At 51.8% G+C, this 27,828-nt stretch overlaps 1 protein-coding gene across 1 annotated transcript in view; it reads left to right on the forward strand.

Moving 5' to 3' along the window:
* LOC144270178 (glycine receptor subunit alpha-4) overlaps window positions 1–27,643 on the forward strand; it is a 35,554-nt gene extending 7,911 nt beyond the window's left edge. Inside the window, exons 2-9 of the mRNA XM_077826470.1 lie at window positions 633–766; window positions 1,449–1,516; window positions 6,985–7,208; window positions 9,163–9,245; window positions 10,586–10,726; window positions 11,184–11,398; window positions 14,901–15,050; window positions 27,353–27,643. Coding sequence (XP_077682596.1) covers window positions 633–766; window positions 1,449–1,516; window positions 6,985–7,208; window positions 9,163–9,245; window positions 10,586–10,726; window positions 11,184–11,398; window positions 14,901–15,050; window positions 27,353–27,643 — 1,306 coding nt within the window. The remainder of the gene's footprint in view (window positions 1–632; window positions 767–1,448; window positions 1,517–6,984; window positions 7,209–9,162; window positions 9,246–10,585; window positions 10,727–11,183; window positions 11,399–14,900; window positions 15,051–27,352) is intronic.
* Window positions 27,644–27,828: the final 185 nt, after the last annotated feature.

The following is a 27,828-nucleotide window of genomic DNA, read 5'->3' on the forward strand; positions in this document are numbered from 1 at the left end:
GCATAGGTAAGCAAGCTGATGCTGCCAGTGGAAGGCATCTGTGGTGTGTGAAAACAGGCAGGACAGAGGCCCACCGCTTATTCTGTCCCTCCTGCAAAGCTTGTGCTTCACCTGGCACCAAGGGCTATATGCTGCAGCTGCTCTCCCCCAGGTCAGACACGCCTCACAGAGAGGCCCAGACACTGTTATAGGTAAGAGGAGAAAGAACAGCTCCAGCAAAGAGCGAACGCCTCCCTGCTGCTGGCAGTGCAATTCCCCAGCTGCATGTGACTGTTTAGCACTGGTTATGTACAGTATTTTGAACACACCGCAAGGGGGAACAGCTGCTTGTCCAATTCCTCAATATTTACAATACTCCCGCCCAATCCTGACATTGACAATAACCATGGTAGCAGGTTGTGAGCTTCCTCAAAGCAGTGCCTTGGCAATACCAGCCAGGATGACAGCAAGCTTCTTCAGCCCGGAGCCCTGTCTGCGCCAGGCAGGTCTCTGGCTCTACGAGCTCCACCACAGCATGGCCTTGAAGACTCCTGCTCCCCAGCCCTCCACACAGCACTGAGGCAGATGCTGAGGCATTCCTGGCCCAAGAGGGAGGATCTCAGCCTGCTAACCTCCATCCTTTCCCCCTTCAGGCTGGTTTCAGGGAAAGAGGAGATTCAATCCACTTCCAGAGGCTCTACCCAGCCTATGTCACCCTCTGATTTCCTGGACAAGCTCATGGGAAAAACGTCAGGATACGACGCCCGGATTCGACCTAACTTCAAAGGTAAAAATGGGGCACGAATAAGGCTTAAAAACCCAACAGCAACTGAAACCCAGAGTCTCTCAGACAGCACGGACTAAAACCAGGGACAGTGTGAGCACGGGATTCGGTGCAGGACCCCTGGCAATGCCCCTCCACCCTGACCTGCCACCCCCGTGATTTTCCAGCCTTGGGAACCTGCCACAACTCAGCCAACACCCCTCTGTGCTGTCCTGCCTCCCCCTGTTATTCCAGCCTGGCGAACCCGCCACAGCTCTGCCATTGCCCAAGGGATGGGCTGACCGCCGCTTCCTGCAGCCCCCATTGGCCTGGAGCAGCGAACCGCAGCCAGTGGGAGCTGCGATTGGCCGAACCTGCAGACGTGGCAGGTACACAAACCGGCCCAGCCCGCCAGGGGGCTTACCCAGACGTGCTGCGTGCCAAAGTTTGCTAATCCCTGGTGTAAATGAACCCATGGGGGGGTCTGGAATCCCCCATCCCTTTAGATTGCATGTATGCATGCACGTGTACGGGGGTTATCTGTGTGTGCATGACTGTATATCTATCTAGGCAAATGCCTGTGCATTTACTGGGGGCAAGTGACTGTTGGGGTGAAGATGGGGAGCAACTGGCTGGTTTACATCTTCTCTTCCCCTCTGACCACCTGCTCTAAGGAGGGCTCACACCTTGTCTGGTTGTTCCTCAGGCGTGCCTGTCAACGTGACATGCAACATCTTCATCAACAGCTTCGGCTCCGTCACAGAAACCACCATGGTAAGACTTCACCATCTGTCCCACCCTCCTTCCCAGCCCCTTCCACTCCCCTAGAAGCCTCCGGAGGGAACAACTGGGGAATTTGGCCCTCTTTGCTATGCATGCACCAGGCCCTTGGAATGGGCCAACTCCAGGAGATCTGGGGTCAGATCCAGCCCACCTGAAGGTTTGTTCAGACCCACCTATAGCGTTAATACTGTAGCTAACATAGAGATATGTTGCCCATGGTACTGGGAAACTTATGGGGAAGTGGTGGGAATCTTGTGGGACAAGGGGCTAACCAGTGGGGGGCCTTGGGGGAAGGGTGTGAGAATGGAATAGGAATCACTTTGTGGTGGGGAGAGGTGGATGGCAGGAACCTCGTAAGAAGCTGGAGCCTTCTAGGGTCCAGAGATGGATGCAGGAAAGAGATTAGTATTCGCTCCCTTCCCCAGGCAAGTCTTGTTGTTCCCCAGGGATGTGCAAGGCTGCTCTGAGCTGGCTCCTGTAGGAGTGTTTCATCCCCAATGGGGTGGGGTAGCCCTGCCTGACACAGTACATTCAGTCCCTCTCTGAGGAGCAGCGATGTCCAGCCAGGTACCCATGCTGCCTTCCCCACCTGAGGTGGGCTTCCTTAAGACATGCCAAGCAGCAGGGGCCAGAAGCCCTGTCCTTTGGCCAGACCCAGTCAGTCTTGTAGATGAGACTGAACTGAAAGGCCATGGTTGCTCCTGGCCACTGAGGACCCTAGGGTACCTTCTGCCAGCAGAGGGGATGAACCATATGCAGCGGGGCCAACTCCCAAGGTCCTACAACCATGAGTCAGACTCCCCCAAAATCATGAGACTAAAAACCCCTCATGATGTTTGGGTGAGAGCTGATATTGTGGTTTTTAGTCTGTTCTTTGTTGAACTCCCTCTCTCCACCTCAGTGTGCACAACCGTTAACGCTGCCAACTCCCCTTCTCCACCGCCCCAGTTCCAGAGTTAAGCGAGTAGCAACCCACATGGAACTCAGAGCAGCGTGAGGTGCAGCAGGCTGCACTGGGATGGCAGAGAAAGCGGTGCTCCTGATCAGAACAAACAGATCTTTGCTTTAGGAGAGCTGAATGGGCACGAGCAAACTCTGGCATGCAACCCTGAGAGAAGAGGGCTGCAGGGCCTGAACTGACGTCAGAGCGGCTGAAATTTTATTACATATATTATCATAGGAGGCCCAGGCTAAGCCTCAGGCAGGAGGGAGTGGATCATCCCACCCTGTGGCTAGAGGCCTGCAATCTAAGTACAGTGCCCTCACAGAAACGGGGAGGACGGTTTCAGAGGTACGATTAGTACAGGAACTATGACTTCTTTGCTGGCGGGGGGGAGAAGGAGGGGAGGAGGGAGTCCTAGGACAGTTGTGAATTTACAGTAAGTGCCAACAGCTGTGAAAGCGAGTACTGTCAGAGGAAAAAAGCATTTCAGAGAAATGGATCTTTAAAACCCTAGACAGTTTATGCACAGGCCTGGCTTACCCATCTTCCATAGGAAGACCCTGGCAGGTTTGAAACAGTCCCAAATCCTCTCACAAGGCCTGTCTCTGGTCACGAACTCCTGCCAATTCTTGGCCTGAACATGAGACACCAACCTAATCAGGGCTGTCCCTTTCTGGTTCCAAGTACTTTGTTTGCCAGGAACTTTGAGCCAGGTCACTCGGTCTGCTCTTCCCAGCTACAAGAGGATTGTTACCAGGGCCGTCCTACAACATTTTGGCACCTGAGCCGGGGAGCTCAAATACAACCCCCATACCCCCTCACTCGGGCCCAAACTTTGAAAGGTCTCAATTCTGCCTTCTTCCTGTTCTACTCCTCTCAGGGTACTGCTCTGCTACCTACCCCAATAAAGGAGAACTTAAAATGCCTTGTTCAAAAATTAAGTAACACTGAACTTTTAAACACCTGAACAGCAAATGTAACTTTTCTTGGCTGCATAGTAAACACTGGCATTTTTATGTTTGAATAATCAAAGTGGTGCTTTCCGTGCCTTCTTGGCTGCAAGGATTTGAACTGCTTCCTGCTGAAGGTCTACAGTCTGGGCCAGCTCAGGCTCGATTGAGATGGCTGCAAGGCCGACCAGCCTCTCCTGTGTCATTGTGGAGCGTAGATGTCTTTTTATTAACTTCAGCTTGGAGAAGCTGCGTTCTCCAGTGGCAACTGTTACAGGAAGTGTTAGAGAAGTATGTGCAGAGCAACAAAAGCATTTGGAAAGAGGGTGGTCATCTTATTTGTGTACATATATTCCAGAACAGCCTTTGGAGTTGATCCTGCTGAAATGTATCTTGAAAGGGCTTTCAGTTCATCACCTAAATCACTCGCATCAATATCGCGCATGTCATCATGTGTTAACACTGTCTCTAGTGCCCTGCATTGCTGGTGTAGGTCTTCTTCAGGTATAGTGAGGAGTTTTGGAATATCCTACAACATCCCAAATATACTGCTGTGTTCCTTGAGCAGCAGGAAACATTCAACTGACTGTATTGCACAATCTAGCACCTGGTTAAAGAATTCAACTTTGAATTGTTGTTTGGGATCTCTTATGGGATTATCCCATGCCTTGTAATCAAAATGTCTTCTTCTTCAGTGACTCTTGTATTCCTGAATGGGTGGGAAAATAGCTTCAGTGTGAAGTTCCTCTGCCAACTTCTGTGCATTCTTCAGAACGTTTTGAAATCCCTCATCTGACCGGTAAGACTGTAGGTATGACTTTGCTTTGTCCAGTTTTTCCCTTGCTCCAGATATATCAAGGTCAACATCTTGGAGTCTCTTGCTTACAACATTTATTTCAAACAGTATGTCATGCCACTACACTAAGCCACACAGAAATCTGAAGTTAGGTATGTTTCTGGTGATTCCATTTCTCTCTGCCACTGTTCTCCCACGAACAGTTCCTGTCATAGCATTATCCTCCATAATGGCAACTATGGCATCATCTATCTTCCCAATTTGGTGTTTGATAGGCTTTATCACCTCCACTTGACTTTCCCATTGTGTGGCACTCAGTGGTTTCAGTGTCAGAGAGGATGTGCCCAGATGTTGCTTCAAAATTTGCCATCGATGAGTTGATGCAGAGAATACACAGATGCTTTGAATTACATTAAAAAATTCAGCAGCCTCACTAGAAGCTGATGCTGCATCACTGACCACCAAGTTCAATGAATGAGAAGTACGTGGGAGAAAAAAAGCTTGAGGATTTAACTCTTGGATCCGTGTCTGCACTCCTCTGTTCTTTCCTTTCATGTTGGCACCATTATCGTAGCCCTGACCTCTCATATCAGCTTTCGCAATTCCCATATCTTCCAGCTTTTTAAGAAGCACATTTGTAATACCAGCTCCTGTATCATCATCAATGTCAATAAATTCTAGAAAATGCTCTGACAGTCACAGTTGCAGGGATGTTTTCACTAGATTCTGTTGATGTTACAAAACGGACCATTAAATTCATTTGTTCTGTATAGCTGATGTCAGGTGTGCAGTCCAGAATAATGGAGTAATATCTTGCTGACTTCAGATCTGCCACAATTTTCTGTTTGAATTTTGTTGCCAGTAACTGTATGATCTCATTTTGAATTGTTTTTCCAAGGTAGTGGTGTGTGTGTGTACATTTCTTGGATGGTGACTCTTCTTAGATGCTCCTGGAGTACAGCATCAATCTCAGCCATCAGCTCCACAATTTTAAGGAAGTTTTCATTGTTTGGCACATACAGCTGATCTGAAATGCCATGCAGTGCTATGTTTTGGGTAGCAACCATTCTCACAATGGCAATGAGCCTTTTCAGAACATTTTGCCAGTAAAGAGACTCCGATGCAATCTTCTCTTGATGCTGATCATCTATGGTGGCTTTTAACCTTAGTCTCACCTTGAGTGCTTTCCACCTATGGAATGCTCTCTGGAGATTTGCTGCCTTCTCATGGCATGCCAGATTATTCCAGTCCTTTGTTCCTGTAGAACCCCCTGTGGCTGGAACATTAGACTGGAAGAGTTTGCAATAAAAACAGTACGCAGCACTCTGGGTTTGAGTACCTAAGCCATGGCCTTTCCACTTTGTCACCATTGGGGATTTCACGCCAGTAATGTGTTGGATGGAAACTTCTATTTTCATTGTCTTTGGGGAACATGAAGTTTTTCACTTGCTGTGGCCCATGCAGTACAAGGAAGTCCCTCAGGCTACTGCTTAAGTGGGTCCACAGTCCTGGATCATCTAGACTTATGGAACTAAACTCAGCAGCAGCTGTTTCTTGCACTTCCACCACACTCTCCTCTGATCTACACTTTTCTTCAGGAATGTGCATGGATGCATCCATTTGAGATGGAGATATAGATGCTGCAGTAGCTGCCAGGTTCCCTGCACTCTGACTAACTGGAAGATCAGGCATCTCCTCACTATTCACATCCTCACTGGGGCCGGAAGGCTCACCATGAACATTTGTGTCTATGTATCTCAGGAGAGCTCCTTCCTGCTTAGATAGAAAAGCTTCCTTTCTTTTTCTGAATGCTGCCCCAGAGGGGCGTTTTCTGCTTTCACTCATGACTGCTGTTCTGTGCCAGCTATAGTGGCTCTCAACACTCAGTAGAAGGGGACAAATAAGCAGGCTGGTAGCAGGGCCTGAGTGAGAGAAGGTATCAGCGTCTTAAGGGCCTAACTGGCTCCTGCTACTTCAGTTGACTGCCTGTTCTCCTCAAGTGGGTTCAGGGAAGCAGCAGGAAACAGGAAGTTCCCTGAGAAGCTGGTGTTAATCAGTCCAGGCTCCTGGGAGTGCTAGAGAGGTACATAAGAGGCTCCTCTGCCTCTCTCTCCCTGCAGCTCCTTCTGCTTTCTGTTATTGCCTCTCACCTTTTCTCCTGACTGCCTGTTATGTCTCGTGCCCTCTTTCCTCCAGCACAGCACTCCACCATCTCTGTGCATGTAGAGCAGAGAGAATACATATGCACCAGCAGCAAACACAATTTTCTACATTCTGAGTCCTAGTGGCACCCCCACCCCCCAGTCTGGCACCTGAGGCAGCCGCCTCAGTTCGCCTCATGATAAGGCCAGCCCTGGTTGTTACCTGCATTATCTTCAGTAACTGGGGATTTGCATTAGTCCCTCTGATTGACATTAGCTCCTGTAAGACACATCCATGAAGCCAGGAACACAGCCACTAGAAGCGTTCTAGATATCTCAATAGTGTTGTTAAAAATCTGACTGTTCCAGGATACCATAGCACCTGTCACTGGCTGCTCCCTCTCACCCAACCCTTCCCAAGAACTCCTCTTCGCCCGAGCAGAGGAAGGAGAGCTTTGCCTGCTTCCTGCAGCAGCTCCGATTGACTGCTCTTCCCCAGGAGCCTGGCCCTCTTTCTCCAGCCCCACTCATCACACTAGAGCCAAGTCCCTTGAGGCACGGTGGGTGTTTGATAACAGGGAATATCCTTCCTCCCCAGCTGATTGGGATGGGTGCTCCTCTCCCCTTAGGATTACCGGGTGAACGTCTTCCTGCGCCAGCAGTGGAACGACCCCCGCCTGGCGTACAGGGAGTACCCAGACGACTCGCTGGACCTGGACCCCTCCATGCTGGACTCCATCTGGAAGCCAGATTTGTTCTTTGCCAACGAGAAGGGGGCCAACTTCCATGAGGTCACCACCGACAACAAGCTGCTGCGCATCTTCAAGAATGGCAACGTGCTCTACAGCATCAGGTATGCACGGGGCAGGGAGAAATGAGGGGGGCAGGGAAGGCAGGAGAGGAGAAGATTCTGGCTACCTAGGGGGGAAAACAAGGCAGGGTCATCCAGGGAAAAAGGGATGAAGAACGAGTCTTAGGATCGTAGACACATGGGGATAGAAGGGATCTCAAGAAGTCATCTAGGCCACCCCCTGTATTGAGGCAGGTCCAAATATACCTAGACCATACCAGACAGCTGTTCGTCCTCTAACCTGGTCTGCAAGGCTTCCAGTGACGGGGATTCCACAACCACTCTAGGTAACCTGTTCTAGTGCTTAGCTACCCTAGAGTTGAAAAGGTTTTCCCTAATAGACAACCTAAATCCCCCTGGCTGCAAGCCTTCAGTGGGTGTGAAGAACAATTGATCGCTGTCCTCTTCATAACAGCACTTAACATATCTGAAGACTTATCAGGCCTTCTTTCTGCGTCTAACTCAGCAATGTTCAGTTCTTTCAACTTTTCCTCATAGGTCATATTTTCTAAACCTTTTATTATTTTTGTTGCTCTCCCTGGACTCTCTGCAATTTGTCCACATCGTTCCTAAAGTGAGGTGCCCTAAACAGGACACAATACTCCAGCTGAGGCCCCACCAGTGCCGAGTAGAGCAGAATAATTACCTTCTATCTCTTAGATAGGACATTCTTGTGAATACACCCCAGAATGACAACATTTGCTTTTTTCCTGCCAGCATCAGATTGAATATGAGTTAACAATTTGTGATCCACTAGATATATCCTCCCAGTTTAACAGCAAGCCATTGATAACTATTGCAAGTATGTTTTTTCAGCCAGGTGTGCATCCACCTTATAGTAATTTCATCAGGACCACATTTCCCTCAACTCTTGATCCACTGACTGGTGTGGAAGGGAGCCTCACCGCAGGCACCCCCTGGCCTGGCTGGGCATGGTGTACCATCCTTTTCCTCTCCAGCATCCCCTGCCACTGGTCACTCCGGTCCTGTGGTGGTGCCTCATCTTACAACTTGGCCTGCCGGGAGAGTCACATTTCAGTTCTACCCCTTCCAAGATGACAAAGTCTCACAGATAATCCAGTATCTTTGCATCAGGCCCTCAGCCCTGTGGTCCTTATATACTTCTCTCAGGACTTTAGATCATCCTTATCCTCTTACAGCCAGGGGCTTCAAGCCACTTTCCCAGTGGCTAGTAGGGGAACCCAGGCCTGTCCTCTGCACTGGGTTCCAGTCCAGGGACCCTTGGACAAGCAGCCTAGGTCTGCTTTGTCAGAAGCCTTAAAGCTGCCTCCCTGGACTTCTTCCATTAGCCTTTCTTCAGGCCTTTACCCCAGCCCTTTCCTTGGCACTTGATAACAAGCAGCACCTCCCAGGGCTTCTCCCCAGGGGTCTAGTTCCTGTCCTTTTGTCAGGGTCAGCTGCAGGAACTTGCTCCAATTCTGCATCTTCCAGAGAATAACTGCAAAACTCTGCCTACAGCCCCTTCTGGGCCAGACTTCTCTTTATAGTCTCACCCAGCACTTCCCCAGCAGGGCCTCATCTTTAATTACACCAAGTGCATCCTCCAGATGCCACTCAGGCCTACATTAACCCTTTCATTACCCATGTGAGATCACTACCCCATCACACATGGCATGTATACCCCACTGATTTGCTCATGTCCCTCCCAGTGGTGAATAGCCTATTATTATTACCAGCTCAGGGAGTTACTCCTTTAGCTGGAGTGATACAGGCCCATGCCTGTAGTGCTGAAGTTTCCTGACTCAAGCCCCCTGATGGGGGAGCCATTACACATAGAACTAATAAGAGGTTCCACACCTGCTGTTAACCATGGGCCAGCAGCACAGCTCTCTCACCCCTGAGTCCCAGGGCTGCTTTGGAAGACAAAGGGCGGGAAGGGCTTATCCAAATGCTGTAGGCTCAGACAAACCTGCTCCATTCTTTCTGCTCCTCCCAGGCTGACGCTGATCCTCTCTTGCCCCATGGATCTCAAGAACTTCCCCATGGACATCCAGACGTGCACCATGCAGCTGGAGAGCTGTGAGTACCCCCTGGGAATGACGAGCAGGGATAAGGATGTGAAGCGGGATTGAGGGCCGTGTCCTACCATCTCTCCAGGCTGCTCCTGTGGTGGCTGCCTGCAGCAGCATAGGGGAAGGACACTCAGCAGGCTGTGTCCAGCAGTTGTCTTTGTATGTGTCTCCCGTGCTGACCCCTTCCAGAGTCGGCTCCATGTAACCCTACTTCTCCTGCGTACTGGGCCTTGCCGCTGCTTCTGACTGAGGAAGCTGCCGGGTAACTGAGACATGAGGTAGGGGTAGGTGCAATGGAGGGAGATGGGGAAAGGGGTGAATGGTGGTGAGGGGGAAGAAGGGGAGGAAAAGGTGTAAAGGAGGGCCAGCAATGAGAAGATGAGCCAAGGAAGGCTATGGGGACACAGCCAAGGGGGGCTGTGGCACAGGAGGGAAAGGGGCGCGATTAGTGGGCAGCTGAGAGACACCGTGTGGGGGAAATTCTGGGGTGAGTGGCCCTCACTTTGGGACTGGGAGATTGCAGGAGTGGGAGGGCAGGGGGGGAGATGATGGGCCTAATACTGTATATGAGCCCCTGGCGGGAGGATCACGGCTGCTAGAAAAGCTCAGCCGTAATCTAGTTCCAGGAGAGAGAGAGAGAGAGAGAGTGAGTGTTCCTAATGCTATGTTTGGGGGAATGATTACAAGTGTCAGAGTGTGTGTGTGGTGCGTGAGATAATGCTGTACCCATCTTGTGAGTGCTCTGACTGTGCGAATAGCCTGTATATCCCAGGTGTGCTTGTCAGTAGGGTTGCATGAGTACGAATTTCTGTGAAGGCATGCATCTCTATGGCATGATGTGCATGCATTTGTGTCAGTGCATGCCTGTCTGTGGTGTCTATTATGTGGCATGCCTATCTACGCATTTGTGGCTATTCCCTTCCAAACAGGAGCACTTCCAAGTCCTTACGCCACTCTAGTCCCAAGGCGCGAATGCATGGACTCACAGCACGCATTGCAGGCAGCATTTCAACACGTCCAGCTATGCAGGGCAGGTCCCACCTCCAAAACAAGGAGCTCACAGAACAGGGCAGAATTCCTCCTTGGGAAGTTCTCAGTTGCACCATAGCCCTTCACAGCTACTGCGGGCTAATGGGCTAACCTCAGCGGGAATGCCCTGTGCCAGCACACTTGATGTACAGACCCAGGGGCAGCAACACAGAGCAGCCTCAAGTCTGCTTCTCCATCATCCTGTTTCTAGAGTTGGCCTGAGGGTTCTCAGAATCGTCTCCCAATTTTCATTCTCTCTGCCCTCGTTCCCTTGCTCCATCCACCCTCACTCTCTCTCATGCTCTCTCTGTTTGCCAGTTGGCTACACCATGAATGACCTGATCTTTGAGTGGCTGGAAGAGCAAGAAGCTGTCCAAGTGGCAGAGGGCTTGACGCTCCCACAGTTTATTCTGAGGGATGAAAAGGATTTGGGCTATTGTACAAAGTATTACAACACAGGTAAGCACGCGCACACACACACAGAGTAGAAGTCTGCTCCAACAGCCTCAGAGCACAGGTAAACCACACCGCTAGACTACCCCACGCATAACTCCACTCTGGGGTTTCTGCAAGCAATCAGAGCAGGGAGGGTGGTCCTGATCCCACCCCAGGAACAACCGTTTAGGACTGGAAGTGCGCCTGGAGATTGTCTCCAATTGAAACAGCAGGGGAAGCTGGGAGCGTATCTCCCTGAGTTATCACTTACCAGACCAGCAGGGCTAATGCCCCAACTCTTACAAAGAGTGTCACGGGGCCGCCAATGGCCACACCTGGCCAATGCCTTGGTTTTGTGTCTCCCCAGAATGCCAGCCATGAGCTAGGAGGTTCTGACCAGGTCACCACAACCTCTCTTAGGGCTGCCCAGACCTAGTGACCATCTGTGGCATTGACCTATCTCGTGTCTCTCTCCTTGCAGGAAAGTTCACCTGCATCGAGGTGAAGTTCCACCTAGAGAGACAAATGGGCTATTACCTGATCCAGATGTACATTCCCAGCCTGTTAATTGTCATCCTCTCCTGGGTCTCCTTTTGGATCAATATGGATGCTGCACCCGCCCGTGTAGGGCTGGGGATCACCACAGTGCTGACCATGACCACCCAGAGCGCGGGCTCCCGGGCCTCTCTGCCAAAGGTCAGTGGAAGGGGGTTACGGATCATGTCAGCATTGCCTGTGCCATCATATCATCTATTCCGTGCTCCAACACCACTGCTCCTCCAACTCCTCCGGTTTCAGCCAGCTGTCATGGAGGGAGATCTGGAGCAAAGCAGGCCCAGGGCAAGCTGTGGGACCTTCTTTCCTTCTGTCCCAATTTCCTGAGCACAAGCCATGTACCCCAGTGCTCTCCCCACTCACGTTACTGGACAGTAACTGTATGTCAGGTCCCAGACACACAGAGGGCTCAAATCTTGTGTGGGGCAGAACCCAGTGCAGAAACCAGTAACCAAGAGCCAGATCCTCAGCTGCAGTAGAGTGATGTAGCTCCACTGAAGTCAATGGAGCAACACTGATTTACACCAGCTGAGGAGCTTGCCCCTGTTCTCAGTGTGCTCCGGACCTGCTGAACCTACAGGAGCATGCACTGTGGAGAAAAATCCCACCTTTCCACCACTGGGCCTCACCGGAGCTTTGCTTCCTCCCCTGTGCTGCAGCAAACTGTCCTTATGCCAGGATCACTCTCAGTCAGGTTGTTAACCTCTCAACAATGTGAATTTAGTAGCAATTGCAAGGATGGAAAAGCAGAACTACGCTGTAATTACAATCGCTGCATTCAAAAATGGAACTGAGAGGCTCAAGCCTGGAATAGCTGGGGGCTGCAAGTCAGGAGAGAGGGGCATTGGCAGAGTGGCTGTGGGGAGCCCAGGGCTGGAACAGCTGGGGGCTGCATGTCAGGAGAGGAGAGGGGCATTGGCAGAGTGGCTGTGGGGAGCCCAGGGCTGGAACAGCTGGGGGCTACATGTCAGGAGAGGAGAGGGGCATTGGCAGAGTGGCTGTGGGGAGCCCAGGGCTGGAACAGCTGGGGGCTGCATCTCAGGAGAGGAGAGGGGCATTGGCAGAGTGGCTGTGGGGAGCCCAGGGCTGGAACAGCTGGGGGCTGCATGTCAGGAGAGGAGAGGGGCATTGGCAGAGTGGCTGTGGGGAGCCCAGGGCTGGAACAGCTGGGGGCTGCATGTCAGGAGAGGAGAGGGGCATTGGCAGAGTGGCTGTGGGGAGCCCAGGGCTGGAACAGCTGGCGGCTGCATGTCAGGAGAGGAGAGGGCATTGGCAGAGTGGGTGTGGGGAGCCCAGGGCTGGAACAGCTGGGGGCTGCATGTCAGGAGAGAGGGGCATTGGCAGAGTGGGTGTGGGGAGCCCAGGGCTTGAATAGCTGGGGGCTGCATGTCAGGAGAGGAGAGGGGCATTGGCAGAGTGGGTGTGGGGAGCCCAGAGCTGGAATAGCAGGGGGCTCTGCAGCTGAGGTTGAGGTACTCTGGTGGAGCTGAGCACAGGAGCAGTTTGCTCCTCCCCAGCATGCACTGTGCCTCGCGCCAGCCTGTTCTCTGAGTCCCCAGGTGACAAGCACTTCGCACTGTCTGGTGCAGTTGAAGGAGGTGTTTCAAATTTTAGCTTCCTGCTGCCAGAAAAGATCCCTTTCGGCCAGGCCAGCTCCTGCCAACACGTTCAGCCCATCTGCTCACCGCAACTATTTATAGTTTCCTAATTCAGAAGCAAAATGTTTCTTGCTGCTTCCTGCACATCCTGAGGATGATGCTAGGGTCTTTTCAGCTACCAAATGATGCTGTTAGCCAGTAAGCACATGTTCCAAGAGTCCCGCCCTAGATGTTGGTGATGTCCCTGTGACTGCAGGAGCTAGAGGAAGCCCAGCTGCAGCACCTGGGATCCGTGAAGGGGAGTGAGGGATGGAGACAGTTTTGGATGCTGACAGGGTAAACCTGGCCCTGAAGAGCTAAACTGAGAGGGAACATTCCCAGGCCTTTCTGTTCTGACTCCAGCAGAAACCACCATCTTTTAAAGCAAACAAACATCCTCTGGCAGCATTTGCAACCCTGCCATTGACTCACTGAGAGTAAAACCAGTTCTAAACCACTGACTCTGATGTCCTTGAGCACCAGCATCCAAGCAGAGAGAAATACACAGAAAGGACAGCCACCATAAGCAGGGTCAGCTCCAGAGGAGTTTTACAAGCCCTCTCTCTTGTGCTATTAAGGGGTCAGGGAAGGAAAAGTCTTTGCTTAACTGTGAGCCAAAGATCACAGCATGCTGGATGCACATTGGGTGGTAAGCTTAGTTGTAAACCTGGCTCCATGTTCTTCCAGAGCGGAGAGTGTCCAGATTTTGTGGGGAATTTAAATGAGGTTTTCTAGTTTTTAGCAGGGGAAAGGAGATTGTACTAAGGGTTCTTCTTTCCGCTCAAACAGGGCAAGAGCTAGTTATGAGTTATTCAGTATTCGCATGACAGTAGAAGCCCCGACTGAGAGCAGGGCCCCCTAACGGCAGGTGCCGTACAGACACATAGTAAGTGCCAGTCCCTGCCCCAGAGAGCGAATGAGTGGTGCAGTGCACCAGAACACCAGCTTCTCAGCTCCACAGGCTGGAGGGTTTTGTTTAGATCACCAGTAAAGTGAGTTGGGATGTCTTGTCCTGCTGACCATTCACACATCATAAAACTGCATGATTGGCAAGGGAGATTCAAGGCTGGAATAGCAGGGGGCCACAGGTCAGGAGTGAGGGGCATCGGTAGAGCTGTGTGAGGAGTGGGGCAGGACTGGAAGAGAAACAGATTTCCAGCCCAGGACAGAGGTGCCTTGGCAAAGCTAGCTCAGCTCCTGCCAGCCCCGTGTATGGGCAACGATGCAACAAGCCCCTGACTTTAACCAGCTCTCGAATCCACTCTTCGTTCTTAAGAAAAGACTGACTCAGGCCACCAAGCCCCCCTCACGCTCCCAGGCATGAGCAGTGTCTGGGACTGGCATCGTCTACTGTGGCGTTGGTTAAGGGGCTCCCATTCAGTCAGCCCTCAGGAAGGGACAAGAAGCCAGCCTGGGAAGGGCCTGCCCTTGGGTCATTCAGGGCCAAGGGGGAGCAAGACCCTCCTTGTCTCTTGCAGCACTCGGAAGGACACCATGCCGGGGAGGGCTGCTGGCCAAGCCAGCAGAGCCCCACGGCTGTTCTGCCAGGGGCCCAGTGAAGCAGCGACAGCGACGACAGGAGGCGAAAGCTGCTTTGGGTTAATAAAAGCAGGAGCCAGGAGGAGGCACATGGGTGGAAAATGCGTCAAGTGCTGCATAATTGATTTTCTTCTTTCCCTCTTTTCATGGCCCCTTGGTCGGCCCCACACGGGGCCGCTCCTTACTGCCTTAGCATAATCATCTCTGGGGTCAGAGATGCGGGGAATGAAAAGAGGGAGAGGCAGAGCGAGAGAAGGACAGAGAGGGTGGGGGAGGGGGAAGTGTGGCTGAAAAAGGGAGGAGAGAGAAGTGAAAGGGGCTGGGCAGGCCCGAGGAGATGGTGAGAGGCTCTGTCTAGCAGAAGGCTGTGGGAGGCCTGGGGCCAGAGGATGGCCATGTCCCCACAGGCGGGAGCAGCCCAGGCCCTGTGCTCTCTGACCAGACTCCCCCTCCATGCCGGTTTGCAGGTCTCCTACGTGAAGGCCATTGACATCTGGATGGCCGTGTGCCTGCTCTTTGTCTTCGCCGCCCTGCTGGAATACGCGGCCGTCAACTTCGTCTCCCGCCAGCACAAGGAGTTCATACGCCTACGCAGGAGGCAGCGGCGCCAGAGGATGGTGAGTCCCCCCACACCCTCCAGCACACACAACACCCTCAGCATTACCATGGGGACTGGCCAGCGGGGATCTCCCTGGCTGGCCCTCCCAGGCCCATGCTCTGCACTCGACCACCCCCGGAGCCCTGAGTGGTTGGAGAGGCCTGCGCCGGGAGTTTAACTAGGCTCTCTCAGTCGTGTCCCAGAGCTTCTGCTCCAGGGAGCCCAGGGGACTGCCCTGCGAGATGCACCCAGGCTTGGGGCACCCAGGCAATGAGCCTTACGAGACTCACCAACCTGCAAACCTGCTGCCCAGCAAATTCCCAGCCATCTTAGAATGACAACAGGGGGCTGGGAGCAGGCAGTGCCTCCTTCCGGGGGGCATGGAGCCCAGTTATAGCATCGAGCTGCGGGAGACAGTGGCCTGCCAAAGGCCTGATGGCACCTTATTCCTTCCGCCTATGGCCCGTGGGCCCAGGCCTGGCCGGAGGGTTCTGTTACCTGCGAGCTGCCTTGAGCAGAGCCAGCTCTGGAATCCCACAGCCCTGAGACACCTGTAAAATATCCCCGAAGCATCCTGCTGCCCTCAGTATGAGCCTCACGAGGCCCAGTCCTGCTCCCACTAAAGCTAAGAAGAGATTTATCATTGATGTGGCTGGGACCAGATCAGGCCCGAGATGGGGGAGGCCCTGAGGCACAGTGCCGCCAGCTCAGTCACGCTGCCCATCCTAACCCCAGACTCAGTGGGTGGAAACAGGAGACCTGGTAAAACCTCCTCTAGGGCCTCGCACTCCTGCCAGCAGAAGGCCTCAATACACGGAGCAGAGAAAGGACTGTGTGTGTGGTCCCCAGAGATCTCCCCTTGGAGCCCCATCCTGGGCCAGCAGGCTGGGCGGGGGCACAGGGATTAATCCAGGGCAGCCGCTTTCCTCCTGCAGGAAATGCCATCACTCTCTGTGCTTTAAGGTGTGGGTGTGTTGTCCCAGGGGCAGGGTTATCAGTATGTTGTCATGGCAACAGAGGATATGCTGCTAATCAACAGTCAGGACATCAAACAGGCTCTAAATAAGTAAAAGCAGCATTGCCGAGCTGGAGCTGCGTGTTGGTTGCCTAGTGACCGAGCCCAGATAGGTGGTGCTTGTTAATAGTAAAAAGAAAAGGAATACTTGTGGCACCTTAGAGACTAACCAATTTATTTGAGCATAAGCTTTCGTGAGCCACAGCTCACTTCATCAGTGGAGCTCTGATCTGAAGTGAAGGGCCCCTGCCTGCTTGCACTAGAGGCTGGGGAGTGCCCATATGCCAGGCCCATATGCTGCTGCTCATGACCAGCAAGCGACCCCGGCCAAGGCAGAAAACCAGCCTCCCCAAGTCTCTGCACCAACTGGCCGTGGATTGCGACAGCTGAGTGGGGCCTGGGCTCAGACACCAGCCCTCACCGAAGCTCCTCTTCCTCCAGCCGAGCCAGCTGCCCGGGCCATGCGGCAATCTGCTCAGGTGGAGGTTGTGCCAACACCCCATCATCAGCAGGAGCCTCCCTGCTGCCTTCCAGGGGGCTCCAAGGCAGGGAGCAAAAGGCAGATAGAAATAAAGCGTCCCCTGGAAGAAACAGATGAGGCCTGATTTCCATGAGATTGGCAAGCCCAGGCAGCCAGCTCCAGGGGTGGCACGTTGCAGCTCTCCTATTCAATTTGTAATTAAGTTGTGCTTCTCACTTTCCACTGTCCTCATTACATTCAGAGGGGCTGGGTCGGTGCCCTCCGGTGGATAACAGAACTACTGCAGATCCTGATTATTCAGAAGGAAAGGCTCAATGGAGCCTGGTGAATAAGGGGCCTGATTCTTCCCTGCCTCTCACCAGAAGGGGAGCGTATGACAGCCACCTGGCCCAGGTGTGAATGCACGACCCAAGCTGCATGGCAGAATCAGGCCTGCAGAGCCTGACTGCAGGCCATCAGCCCCACTCCCTCATTCCATCCTGAAAGGGGACATACGTCCACATCTTCTGTTGCAGTTAATGTGAGATCAGGGTGCTCAGCACCTGCCAGAATCAGACCCTCAGTCTGGACATGTTCCTGGCACATCCGTATTGCTTGTGGGCACAGTGCTGCTATCCCACCTCTCCAGACACCCATGCTAGAGGCGCTGTGCTGCCCAAGATACATTCCTCCATAACCCGCCACTTCACTCTCCCCAGCACTGCATCACCAGGTGGGCACCCTTCACCCTTGCCCATTATATCCCACCTCCTTTTCCCTGGCACTACAGCCTTTGCTCAAAGCTTCTGTGCACGTGTGCTGGCTGGTGGAGCCACCAATCATCCATTGTCCTGCTTTTGTTTGGTCTGCACTCTTGGATTCCAAAAGGGTCTGAGCAGCCAGACGCCCAGCCTGGAGTCCTTGCAGCTGCTGAACACCCTGCGCAGCCATGAGCCCACCTACAGAACACTCTCTCAGTTCTGCAGCTCCAGCTCCAGGGTAAAAGCAAACCAACCACCCCCCACCGTGAGAAACCTCCCTGGCTCAGCCCATTCTGTCCCCTTCTTTTATGTTAACCTCCCCCAACCCCACCAAGCTCACACCTGCACCCTCACCCACGGAAAAATGGGGTAGGCCTTTCCACTGGGGATAGCTGCATCCGTGGCCAGGCCTGGCGCCACAGCAAAGTTATCCTGCAGGGATGCTCAAAGGCTTGGAAGATGAGAGCCACAAACGTACTTGCGGGGAGTGGGTGGTGTTCGGATTTAAAGGGAGTGAAACAATCTCACTGTTCAGGGCAGGTGTACATAGTGACTAGGACACAGCAGGAATTTTTGGGTTCCAATCCCAGCTCTGTCACTGTCTGACCTGGGGCAAAGCATTCTGCCATTATGTGCCTCAGTTTCCCTCTCTGTAAAATAGGGGTAATGAGAAGTACCTCGGAGCGGGGGTGACTGATGTATAGAAGATGTGTTGCTGATCTATGAAGCAACACTGTCACATTCCTTGACTTGCACCTTCTCCAAAGCATTTTTGCAAACATCCCTCAGAGGGACTAAGACATGAAGGATCTTGCCTGAAGCCCCACAGTGAAACAATGGCAGAGCCGGGTCTAAAATTCAGGCATTCTGACCCCCAATCCTGTGTCTAGTCATCTCCCCCTCTTCCTTTTGAGGCTTCTACTCCGCATCTCTCCTCAGAAGGGCAATCTCCTGTCCTGCATGCCAGTCACTGCTTCTTACGGATTCCCCATGGGCAGACAAAGCAGCTCTCTAGGGACCATGGAAGAATGTCCAGTCAGAGCAGGGGTGGGCAAACTACGGCCCACAGGCTACATCTGGTCCATCAAACCATTTAATGCGGCCCTCAGCTCCAGCCGGAAGTGGGGTCGGGGGCTTGCCCCGCTCCACATGGCTCCCAGGAAGCAGCTGGCATGACCCCCCTCCGGTTTCTACGTAATAAGCGAAGGCATAGCCAGGTGGCTCTGCACCCTGCCCTGCCCCCGCAGCTCCCATTGGCCGTGGTTCCTGACCAAAGGGAGCTGCAGGGTGGTAACTGCAGACGGGGAAGCGCGCAGAGCCGCCTTGCCACGCCTCAGAGCCGGAGGGAGGACAAGCTTCCAGGAGCTGCTTGCACCCCTGAGCTCCCCCCTGCACTCCAATCCACTGCTACAGCCCTAATCCCCCTCCTGCCCTCTGAACCCCTCGATCCCAGCCCAGAGCCCCCTCTTGTACCCCAAGCCCCTTATCCCCAGCCCCACCCTAGAGCCTACATCCCCATCCAGAGCCCTCACACTCTTCCTCTGTACTCCAACCCCCTTCCCCAGCTCTGACCCTTTCCCAACCTCTGAACCTCTTGGTCCCAGCCTGGAGCCCCCTCCTGCACCCCAAACCCTGCAACTCCAGCCCTCACCCACCCACCCCGCACCCCAACCTGGAGCCCCCATCCACACCCTGAACTCCCCATTTCTGGCCCCATCCCCGAGCCTGCATTCCCAGCCAGAGTCCTCACCCCTTCCCACAGCCCTACCCCCAATTTTGTGAACATTCATGGCCCGCCATACAATTTCCACAACCCGATGTGCCCCTCAGGCCCAAAAGTTTGCCCACCCCTGAGTCAGAGCTTTCTTACCAGTGATCCTGGGAATTTCTTCCAAACGCACTCCCAGGAGTGGCAGCAGCTCCTCTGAGCCTTCGTGCCTGAGGACAGTGACTACAGCTGGACAGGCCAGTGCACCGGGAGAGGGGTGGCGTAAGAAGACCTTGGAGAACCCCTGGGCAGAGACACTCTGGTCATAAACACACAAAGTCCAGCACAGTGAGGACATGCATATGGTGTTCAGAAAGGTGCGACAGGTGAAGGCAGGTGTGGCAGGCAAGTGCAGGGCAAGCAAACAGTGTTCTAACCTGAATGCTAAATTCAGTGAGAACAACAGGGATCGGTGCAGGTCAGAGTGGTGAGGGTGGAAACAAGACTAATAAACTCAGTACAGGTCCAAGTGGGGAGGGTGTATTTGGATGCGCACGCAGGACTGTCACACTCGGGGCAGGTCAGAATGGCTTCCTGTATTTTTGTTAGTGCTGCTCTTGGACTCCCCAACATCCTCAAAGGAACCTTCTAAAGAGTTTCACTGTCAGGCAGAATAAAATGCCCATGTTTGCTACTAACAACAACGCACTGCAACCCTGCATGTCTCCTCCGCTGCTGCTCTCCCTTTGTGATCTCTCGCAGCCCCCCTAGGCATCCTGTTGCAGATCCCCACCAGTCCCAGAAAGTCCAGCTGTCTTACCAGTCATCCGTGCACACCTCCGAGCTGCCTCAGCCCCACTCATCTCCCTCGGCACAGCCAGTTTCCTGTACCACCTCCCTACTCTGAATTCACGGCTCCATAATTCAAAAAGGATAATAGAAGCCAACTTAGATTGGATGTTCCTGGTTTCCCTTCTGCATAATTACTCACCGGCATATTTTGTGCCATCAGAGTGTATGCAATCCTTCCACTTAAAGCGCCATTAAAGACAAGAGGAGACATTCTGCTCTGTCTCCCCAGTGTAAATCTGGGACAAACCTACTGAACCCAGTGATTTTCCCCAGCCTCGCAAAGAGCAGAACTGGGCCCAGCTGCCTGCTCCAAGGAGTTTCCATCATAAGGGCCAATCTGTGCTCCAGATTGGCAGCATTACAGTGCTGTTACCGGGTCCCCCGACACAGCTGTGTCTGGAGTGTAGTTGGGGCCCTAACTGAAGCTGTTTAAAGAACAGGGTCTGCGCAGAACTGACACCTCCTTACTCAGCCATTCTCAGCCCCTGGGCTGTAGGAGAGTTAGAGCTGCTGACAGAGGCACTATCATAAGTGTGTGCTGAGTGTTACTGCTGTTAACACTGCAGAACCTGCATAGCTAAGGCCTGCCTGTGCTGACAGGGAGTCCTGATTTCAGCCTTTGCTGGCCAGGCACCAGCGTGGCTGCAGTGGTACAAACCCCAAGCGTAGGCAGGGTAAAGTGCTGTCAGCTCCCATTTTCCCAAGTGCATCTTAACCCGGCTTCCAGCTCCACTGGTTCCAGCAGCTTTACCTGGCTACCCTAGGGGTTTGCACTGGGGAGGCTAGGCTGGTGGCCAGGTATCAATGGCTGGAACTGGGGCAAACCCCCAAGTGTAGACAACGCTGGGGACAGAGAGAGCTGGAGTCTGTTCCTTCTTGTGCCTTGTTGATAGGATTGTGTCCTACATTCCAGTGGCAAGGCCAGTCTGCAGCAGATGGGCAAACCCATTGTGTGTGTGTGGGGGGGGGAGGGGGGAGTTTGCACACATCTCACCAAGGGCCTAATTTGAAGAGAGTTGGGATTGCACAGGTGTAACAGAGTAAAGTCTTCCTGGCTCATGGGACACACTAGACCAGGGGTTCTCAAACTGCGGGTTGGGACCCCTCAGGGGGTTATGACGTTATTACATTGGGGGGGGGGGGTCATGAGCTGTCAGCCTCCACCCCAAACCCCACTTTGCCTCCAGCATTTATAATGATGTTAAATATATAAAAAGTGTTTTTAATCTATGCGGGGGGGGTGCACTCAGAGGCTTGCTATGTGAAAGGGGTCACCAGTACAAAAGTTTGAGAACCACTGCACAAGACTACTATGCCTTTTGCACAGAGCCACTTGTTAGAGTGGAACCTTTGCTGAAGCCAGAAAGAAATTATTGCTTTTTGCACAGCCCTCCAGCCAGAGGCAGCCGCCTGCTTTTCCCCATGGCAGTCTATGGATAGGGATTGGCACAAAGGTGGCATTATGTTGTTGCTTTTAACAGCAGTGCTGTCATGAGGAGACCTCGTAACAGAGCCCCCGGCTTAAAGTCACCTTTGCCTGCCCACCCCCAGGACTGAGAGTTCTGTGGAGTGCTTCCTGGAAATGCAACAGAGAACCTCAGCCTGTGTTTCTAGCCCTTATGGCCGGGAAGAAAACTTTCCAGATGCAAATGGAACCAGTGCAGCAGTCTGCCTGAGTCTGCAGACACCCTGAAAGAATAACTCTCTGAGAGGTGAACTGAGAAGAACCTTTCTTCTCAAGGGGGCATTCAATTTAAAATCTGACACATGGTGCGAATTTCAGTGACAGCATAGTTCCACTGCTGATTGTCTTAACACCCAGCTAGTGCCTATCCCAGAAACCCAGACTACCTCCCAGACTCACTGCCTGCTGCCAGCTTGTTATGCAGCTGCCATGCAAAATTCTGCAGCACGCTGGACATTTACAATTTGAGGGCAGCATAAAACAAACAGAAGGTCATCTCAGATTAAATAACCAAGAGGACTCCCTAGTGATTGCATTATTCATGTCTAGGTGAATCCAACCCTCACTCAAGTACTATACCAGGAACTGCCACCGAAACTCGAGTTGGCCGCACCAGAGTGCCACAGAATGGAAGCACCTGGCTGCAGAATGTAGCTCAAGCTTGCTGCCAACACAGGGCTTTACTCAAGAGTTGCTCCCTCTTCTGGATGAAACTGGCAAAGCAGGATTTCAGCCTGGGAGGAAATTCCATTTGAATGTCAAGTTTAACATCTCTTGATTTCAGTCTCTCTTCCGCACAGCCAGCCGACTCTTCGGTCCAGCGACAGAGCCTTATCTAGGGATTTTCCCCAATTCCACCCACCAGCAGAGTTACACCAGTACAAACCCCACACAGAGAGAGCTTGGCCTATCAGCTGCAGTTTGCGCCAGTGCAGCTCACCCGGCTGTCAGGCTGCTCCACATGTGCACAGAGGAGGTTTGCTTACCTACACTAGACATTTGCTCTATTGCAGTTGCATCATGGCTGCTATTAATGGCAGCTCTTGGGACACAGCCTCAGTCTAGGCAAGGCCTAATATAACTGCAGGTCAGGGTTCAGCCTTGGGGTTTGGTGATCCTCCTCCCAAAAGCACCAAACTTCTCCAGCCAACAGGGACGAGTCAAACCGCATCTACTTCTGCAGTGTAAGAAAAAGCGGAGGTAACATTCCAGCTCCTAAAGGATCAGTGAAGGGCACAACCCTCTGTCTGGCTTGGAAGTTCACCTTTAGCAACCCTGCTGTGTGCGCCATTCTTCCAAGCGCTCTCTCTGCTTTCCTGGATTTTGCAGCTAGCGGTAAATCTAAAGAAAGAGCTAAATAAATCTCTTCAATGAAAGAAAACTAATATCAATAATTTACCAGCTCCCTGTTCTCCCCCCTGGGAGAGACTTGCTTAGTAGGCAGGTTACCTGTTAAAGAGCCAAGTCAGTGCTCTTTCTGCATGAGAGCCCCCAAGCTGGCTGCTCTCCACCCCAGAAACTAACATTGGGGAGGAGTTTGGTCCCTGCTCATTCATGCAATGAGATGAGTGGGTCTGTGCTGAGGACCCTGGTGAAAGTGAGAAATAAGCACGATGATGATGAATAATCATGCTTTACCATTTCTGTAGCCTCTTTCATCCGAGGATCTGACAGCCCCTTACCGACACCTTTTTCATGATTGTCTGTAGGACAATAGTGTTCAGAGACCCCCAGCTGAGATCAGAACCCCATTGTATCAGTCATTCTGAACAGAACGGGACAGTCTCAGCCCTGAAGAACTTACAACCTAAATAGACAAGAGAGTGGGTAGAGAAAGAGTTACAACACACAAACAGAAGCTTGGGGAGTGAGGTACAGACATCAAATGACTTGTCCAAGGGCTATGGCGGAGCCATATGTTGATCCCAAGTCACCTGTGTTCCAGCCCCATAGTTTAACCTCAAGATCATATTTCTTTCCAAAATAATCGCTGGCATAGTTGGGAGCAAGTCCATTGAAGGGCTGCTGGATCCTGTTGATGTCAGGACTAAATTTGGCCCACTAAATATTTCAGCCTTGGAACTCCTCATTGAGGTAGATTATTCTGGCCCTGGCCTCTATGGGACAATAATGCAGTGTAAGCAGACGGGGTTAGAAACAGCAGCTCAGAGCTCACCTACCTCACCCCAGCAGCCTGGGCATCAATTCTGGGCCCCTGAGCACTGCCTGCAATCCTATTATAATATGGCTGCTTATGTCTTTAAGTCTTGTTCTATAGACACACAACAATGGGTGTCGTTTGCTACATGTCCTCACAATGTATAGCGACAGTGGGGCCCGCCCAGCCATCCCAAGCGGATGCTGATCAGGCCTTTACACCATCTGCCACTGTATCCCTGCATCGTGGAGGCATCGGTAGTGACCCAGAGTTAAGGGGTTGTTAACATTTTTTGTATTACAGTCCCTCTCTTTCACACTCCAGTGATTGCAGTGAGTCTCCATAAACATGGAAAACATAATATATATATATATATATATATATATATATATATATAAAAATGATGGGGTCTAAATTAGCTGTTACTACTCAAGAAAAAGATCTTGGAGTCATTGTGGATAGACCTCTGAAAACATCCACTCAATGTGCAGCAGCAGTCAAAAAAAGTGAACAGAATGCTGGGAATCATTAAGAGAGGGATAGATAATAAGACCAAAAATATCCAATTGCTTCTATATAAATCCATGGTGCACCCACATCTTGAATACTGCGTGGAGATGTGGTCACCCCATCTCAAAAAAGATATATTGGAATTGGAAAAGGTTCTGAAAAGGGCAACAAAAATTATTAGGAGTATGGACTTTTCACCTTGGAAAAGAGATGACTAAGGGGGAATATGATAGAGGTCTATAAAATCATGACTAGTGTGGGGAAAGTAAGAAAGAAATTGTTATTTGCTCCTTCTCATAACACACAAACTAGGGGCCACCAAATGAAATGAATAGGCACCAGGTTTAAAACAAACAAAAGGAAGTATTTTTTTCACACAACACACAGTCAACCTGTGGAACTCCTTGCCAGAGGACGTTGTGAAGGCCAAGACTATAACAGGGTTCAAAGAAGAACTAGATAAATTAATGGTGGATAGGTCCATCAATGGCTATTAGCCAGGATGGGCAGCGTTGGTGTCCCTAGCCTCTGTTTGCCAGAAGCTGGGAATGGGCAACAGGGGATGGATCACTTCATGATTACCTGTTCTGTTCATTCCCTCTGGGGCACCTGGCATTGGCCACTGTTGGAAGACAGGATACTGGGCTAGATGGACCTTTGGTCTGACACAGTATGGCCGTTCTTATATTCTCCAGCCCTGGCCTGGTAACTCTTCCAAGGATAATGTCTCCAGGCAGGGACACTTTGGCTTCCTGGATGCTGCTGCCATGGCTCTCAAGCACCCCAAGCAGCAAACAATGGGGGCGTCGGCATCTGCACCAAGGCAATGGTGCATCAGGGGCTCGCAGCGGGGCTGCTGCCTCAGTGCGCTGGGGAGTCCTTCAAGCACTGATGTGGAGGCCCTGACCTCCCCCACCACAATCCTCTTCCCCATTTGCCCACTGGTTACTCCTATTGCTCTGCTCACCCATCATACAGCAGCAGCATGGGGGAGGCGGGTGGCGAGGGGCTATGCAGGAGAAATATGGGGCAGGTGAGGATGTGGGGGAGCAGGGTTGTGTGTAGACAGGATGGGGAAGGCCTGGAGTAAGAGAAGCTGAGGGGAGAGGCGCAATGGTTTCAGCTCTTACATCACCTGCATACCATGCAATGCACTGGCCTCCTCCCTCCACCTCCACATTCAACCTTCCCCCGATCAGCTACTGCTAAAACCCAGCGCGCGTCCTCCTCACACCCCTGATGACTGCTATTACAAACACGCCGTTCCTCCCATCAGCCACAACACCCTGAAACACACCCATCCACTGGAACCCTGCCACCATGCATGCAAGCCATTTCCTTCCACTACGCCCCCTCAACCTCCTGAGCAATTTGAGAAGAGCCATTCCCGGCTCCGCCGCCCGACCCGAGGTGCAGGCTGCGCGCTGTGTGCACGGAGGTGGGAACGTTGTGGGTAAAATAATTCAGAGGTTACCAGGGCTGGATAAGCACTTAGCAGTGATTTCCTGGCTTTTCTATGCTGGTATGTACACGTAACTGGTTCCTGCTCCAGATCTTTGGGGGAAGTACACTATGTGGAACGGATGAATAATTAATTAATATTAAACTGGAGTAATAGCAATAGGATGAAATTTAATAGTGAGAAGTGCAAGGCCATGCATTTTGGGATTAATAACAAGAATTTTTATTATAAACTGGGGACGCATCACTTGGAAGTAACAGAGGAGGAGAAGGACCTCGGAGTATTGGTTGATCACAGGATGACTATGAGCCACCAATGTGATATCGCCGTGAAAAAAGCTAATGCGATCTTGGGATAAATCAGGCGAGGTATTTCCAGTAGAGATAAGGAGGTGTTAGTACTGTTATACAAGGCACTGGTGAGACCTCATCTGGAATATTGTGTGCAGTTCTGGTCTCCCATGTTTAAGAAAGATTAATTCAAACTGGAACAGGTACAGAGAAGGGCTACTAGGATGATTCGAGGAATGGAAAGTCTGTCTTATGAAAGGAGACTCAAAGAGCTTGATTTGTTTAGCCTAACCAAAAGAAGGCTGAGAGGAGATATGATTGCTCTCCATAAATATATCAGAGGGATAAATACCACAGAGGGAGAGGAATTATTTAAGATCAGTACCAATGTGGACACAAGAACAAATGGATATAAACTGGCCATCAGGAATTTTAGACTTGAAATTAGACGAAGGTTTCTAACCATCAGAGGAGTGAAGTTCTGGAACAGCCTTCCAAGGGAAGCAGTGGGGGCAAAAGACATATCTGGCTTCAAGACTAAGCTTGATAAGTTTATGGAAGGGATGATATGATGCGATAGCCTAATTTTGGCAATTAACTGATCTTCAACTATTCGCAGTAGATATGCCCAATGGCCTGTGATGGGATGTTAGATGGGGTGGGATCTGAGTTACTACAGAGAATTCTTTCCTGGGTGTCTGGCTGGTGAGTCTTGCTCACATGCTCAGGGTTTAGCTGATCGCCATATTTGGGGTCGGGAAGGAATTTTCCTCCAGGGCAGATTGGCAGAGGCCCTGGGGGTTTTTCGCCTTCCTCTGCAGCATGGGGCACAGGTCACTTGCTGGAGGATTCTCTGCACCTTGAAGTCTTTAAACCATGATTTGAGGACTTCAGTAGTTCAGACATAGGTTAGGGGTTTGTTACAGGAGTGGGTGGGTGAGATTCTGTAGCCTGCGTTGTGCAGGTCAGACTAGACGATCATAATGGTCCCTTCCGACCTTAAAGTCTATGATTATCATAGCTCAGTGGTTCTCAACCTATTTACCATTGTAGGCCGCATATGCAAAAGCTCTCTCTATTTATGTGGGCCACATCCACACAATATATATATATACACGCTACCTGTATGGCCCTGAGGATGTCACAGCTGTGTGCTGATGGGTCCACAAGCGACCGCAGGTTGAGAACCACTGTCTTAGCTACTCACACATCACTGCCTATAGGACAGATGCATGGAAAGCACAGCCCTGGCCCAGCAAAGGCATGCGTGAGTGTGAACCCCTGGGCCCATGCACAATCCCATTGGCTACAGTGGGACTTCCTGCTATGGGATCTGCTAGCCTGACCCTTCTACCTGCACAATCCAGACTTATAAATGTGTGTGACGGTATTTGGTATTTCTAAATTCGATATATCCATGTGCTGGTATAGATAGTGTGTATATGTAGGACTATATATACACACACATCTCCACACAGTATACAGATACACTGTATATAATCAAAACAAGCCATGTGTATATATACACTCCCTGTATAGACACTCCTGCAACACCATCTCTCACTGTCTGGTGTCTAACTGTGGCCAGTGACACTGAATTCACATGCCATTCCCTTCCCCTCTCATCTGCATCTCTCCAGGAGGAAGAGGTCGTCCGTGAGAGCCGCTTCTACTTCCGTGGCTACGGCCTAGGCCACTGCCTGCATGTGAAGGATGGCAGCACCGTGGAGGGTCCCAGCATCTACAGCCCCGCTCCACCGACACCCTTCCTGAGGGAGGGAGAGGCAATCCTTAGGCGCTATGTCGACAGGGCCAAGCGGATCGACACTATCTCCCGAGCCGTCTTCCCCTTCACCTTCCTGGTGTTTAACATCTTCTACTGGGTGATCTACAAAGTGCTGCGGTCCGAGGACATCCACCAGGCACCCTGATGTGACATGGCGCCAGGCAGGGGAGCCGCTACGTCTTCCCGGTCTCATGTGCACACTGCTGTGTGGGCTAGAACCTTCCACCAACACCAGTCAGGACACTAGTAGCTTTGCCAGGACCTTGTTTCTCTCTGACCCAGAACTTCTAGTACCAGCTGAGAAACTTGGGCACACTCTGCATGGTGTTA

The sequence above is a fragment of the Eretmochelys imbricata genome, chromosome 9 (genome assembly GCF_965152235.1).
Source record: "Eretmochelys imbricata isolate rEreImb1 chromosome 9, rEreImb1.hap1, whole genome shotgun sequence".
Taxonomy (NCBI): domain Eukaryota; kingdom Metazoa; phylum Chordata; order Testudines; family Cheloniidae; genus Eretmochelys; species Eretmochelys imbricata.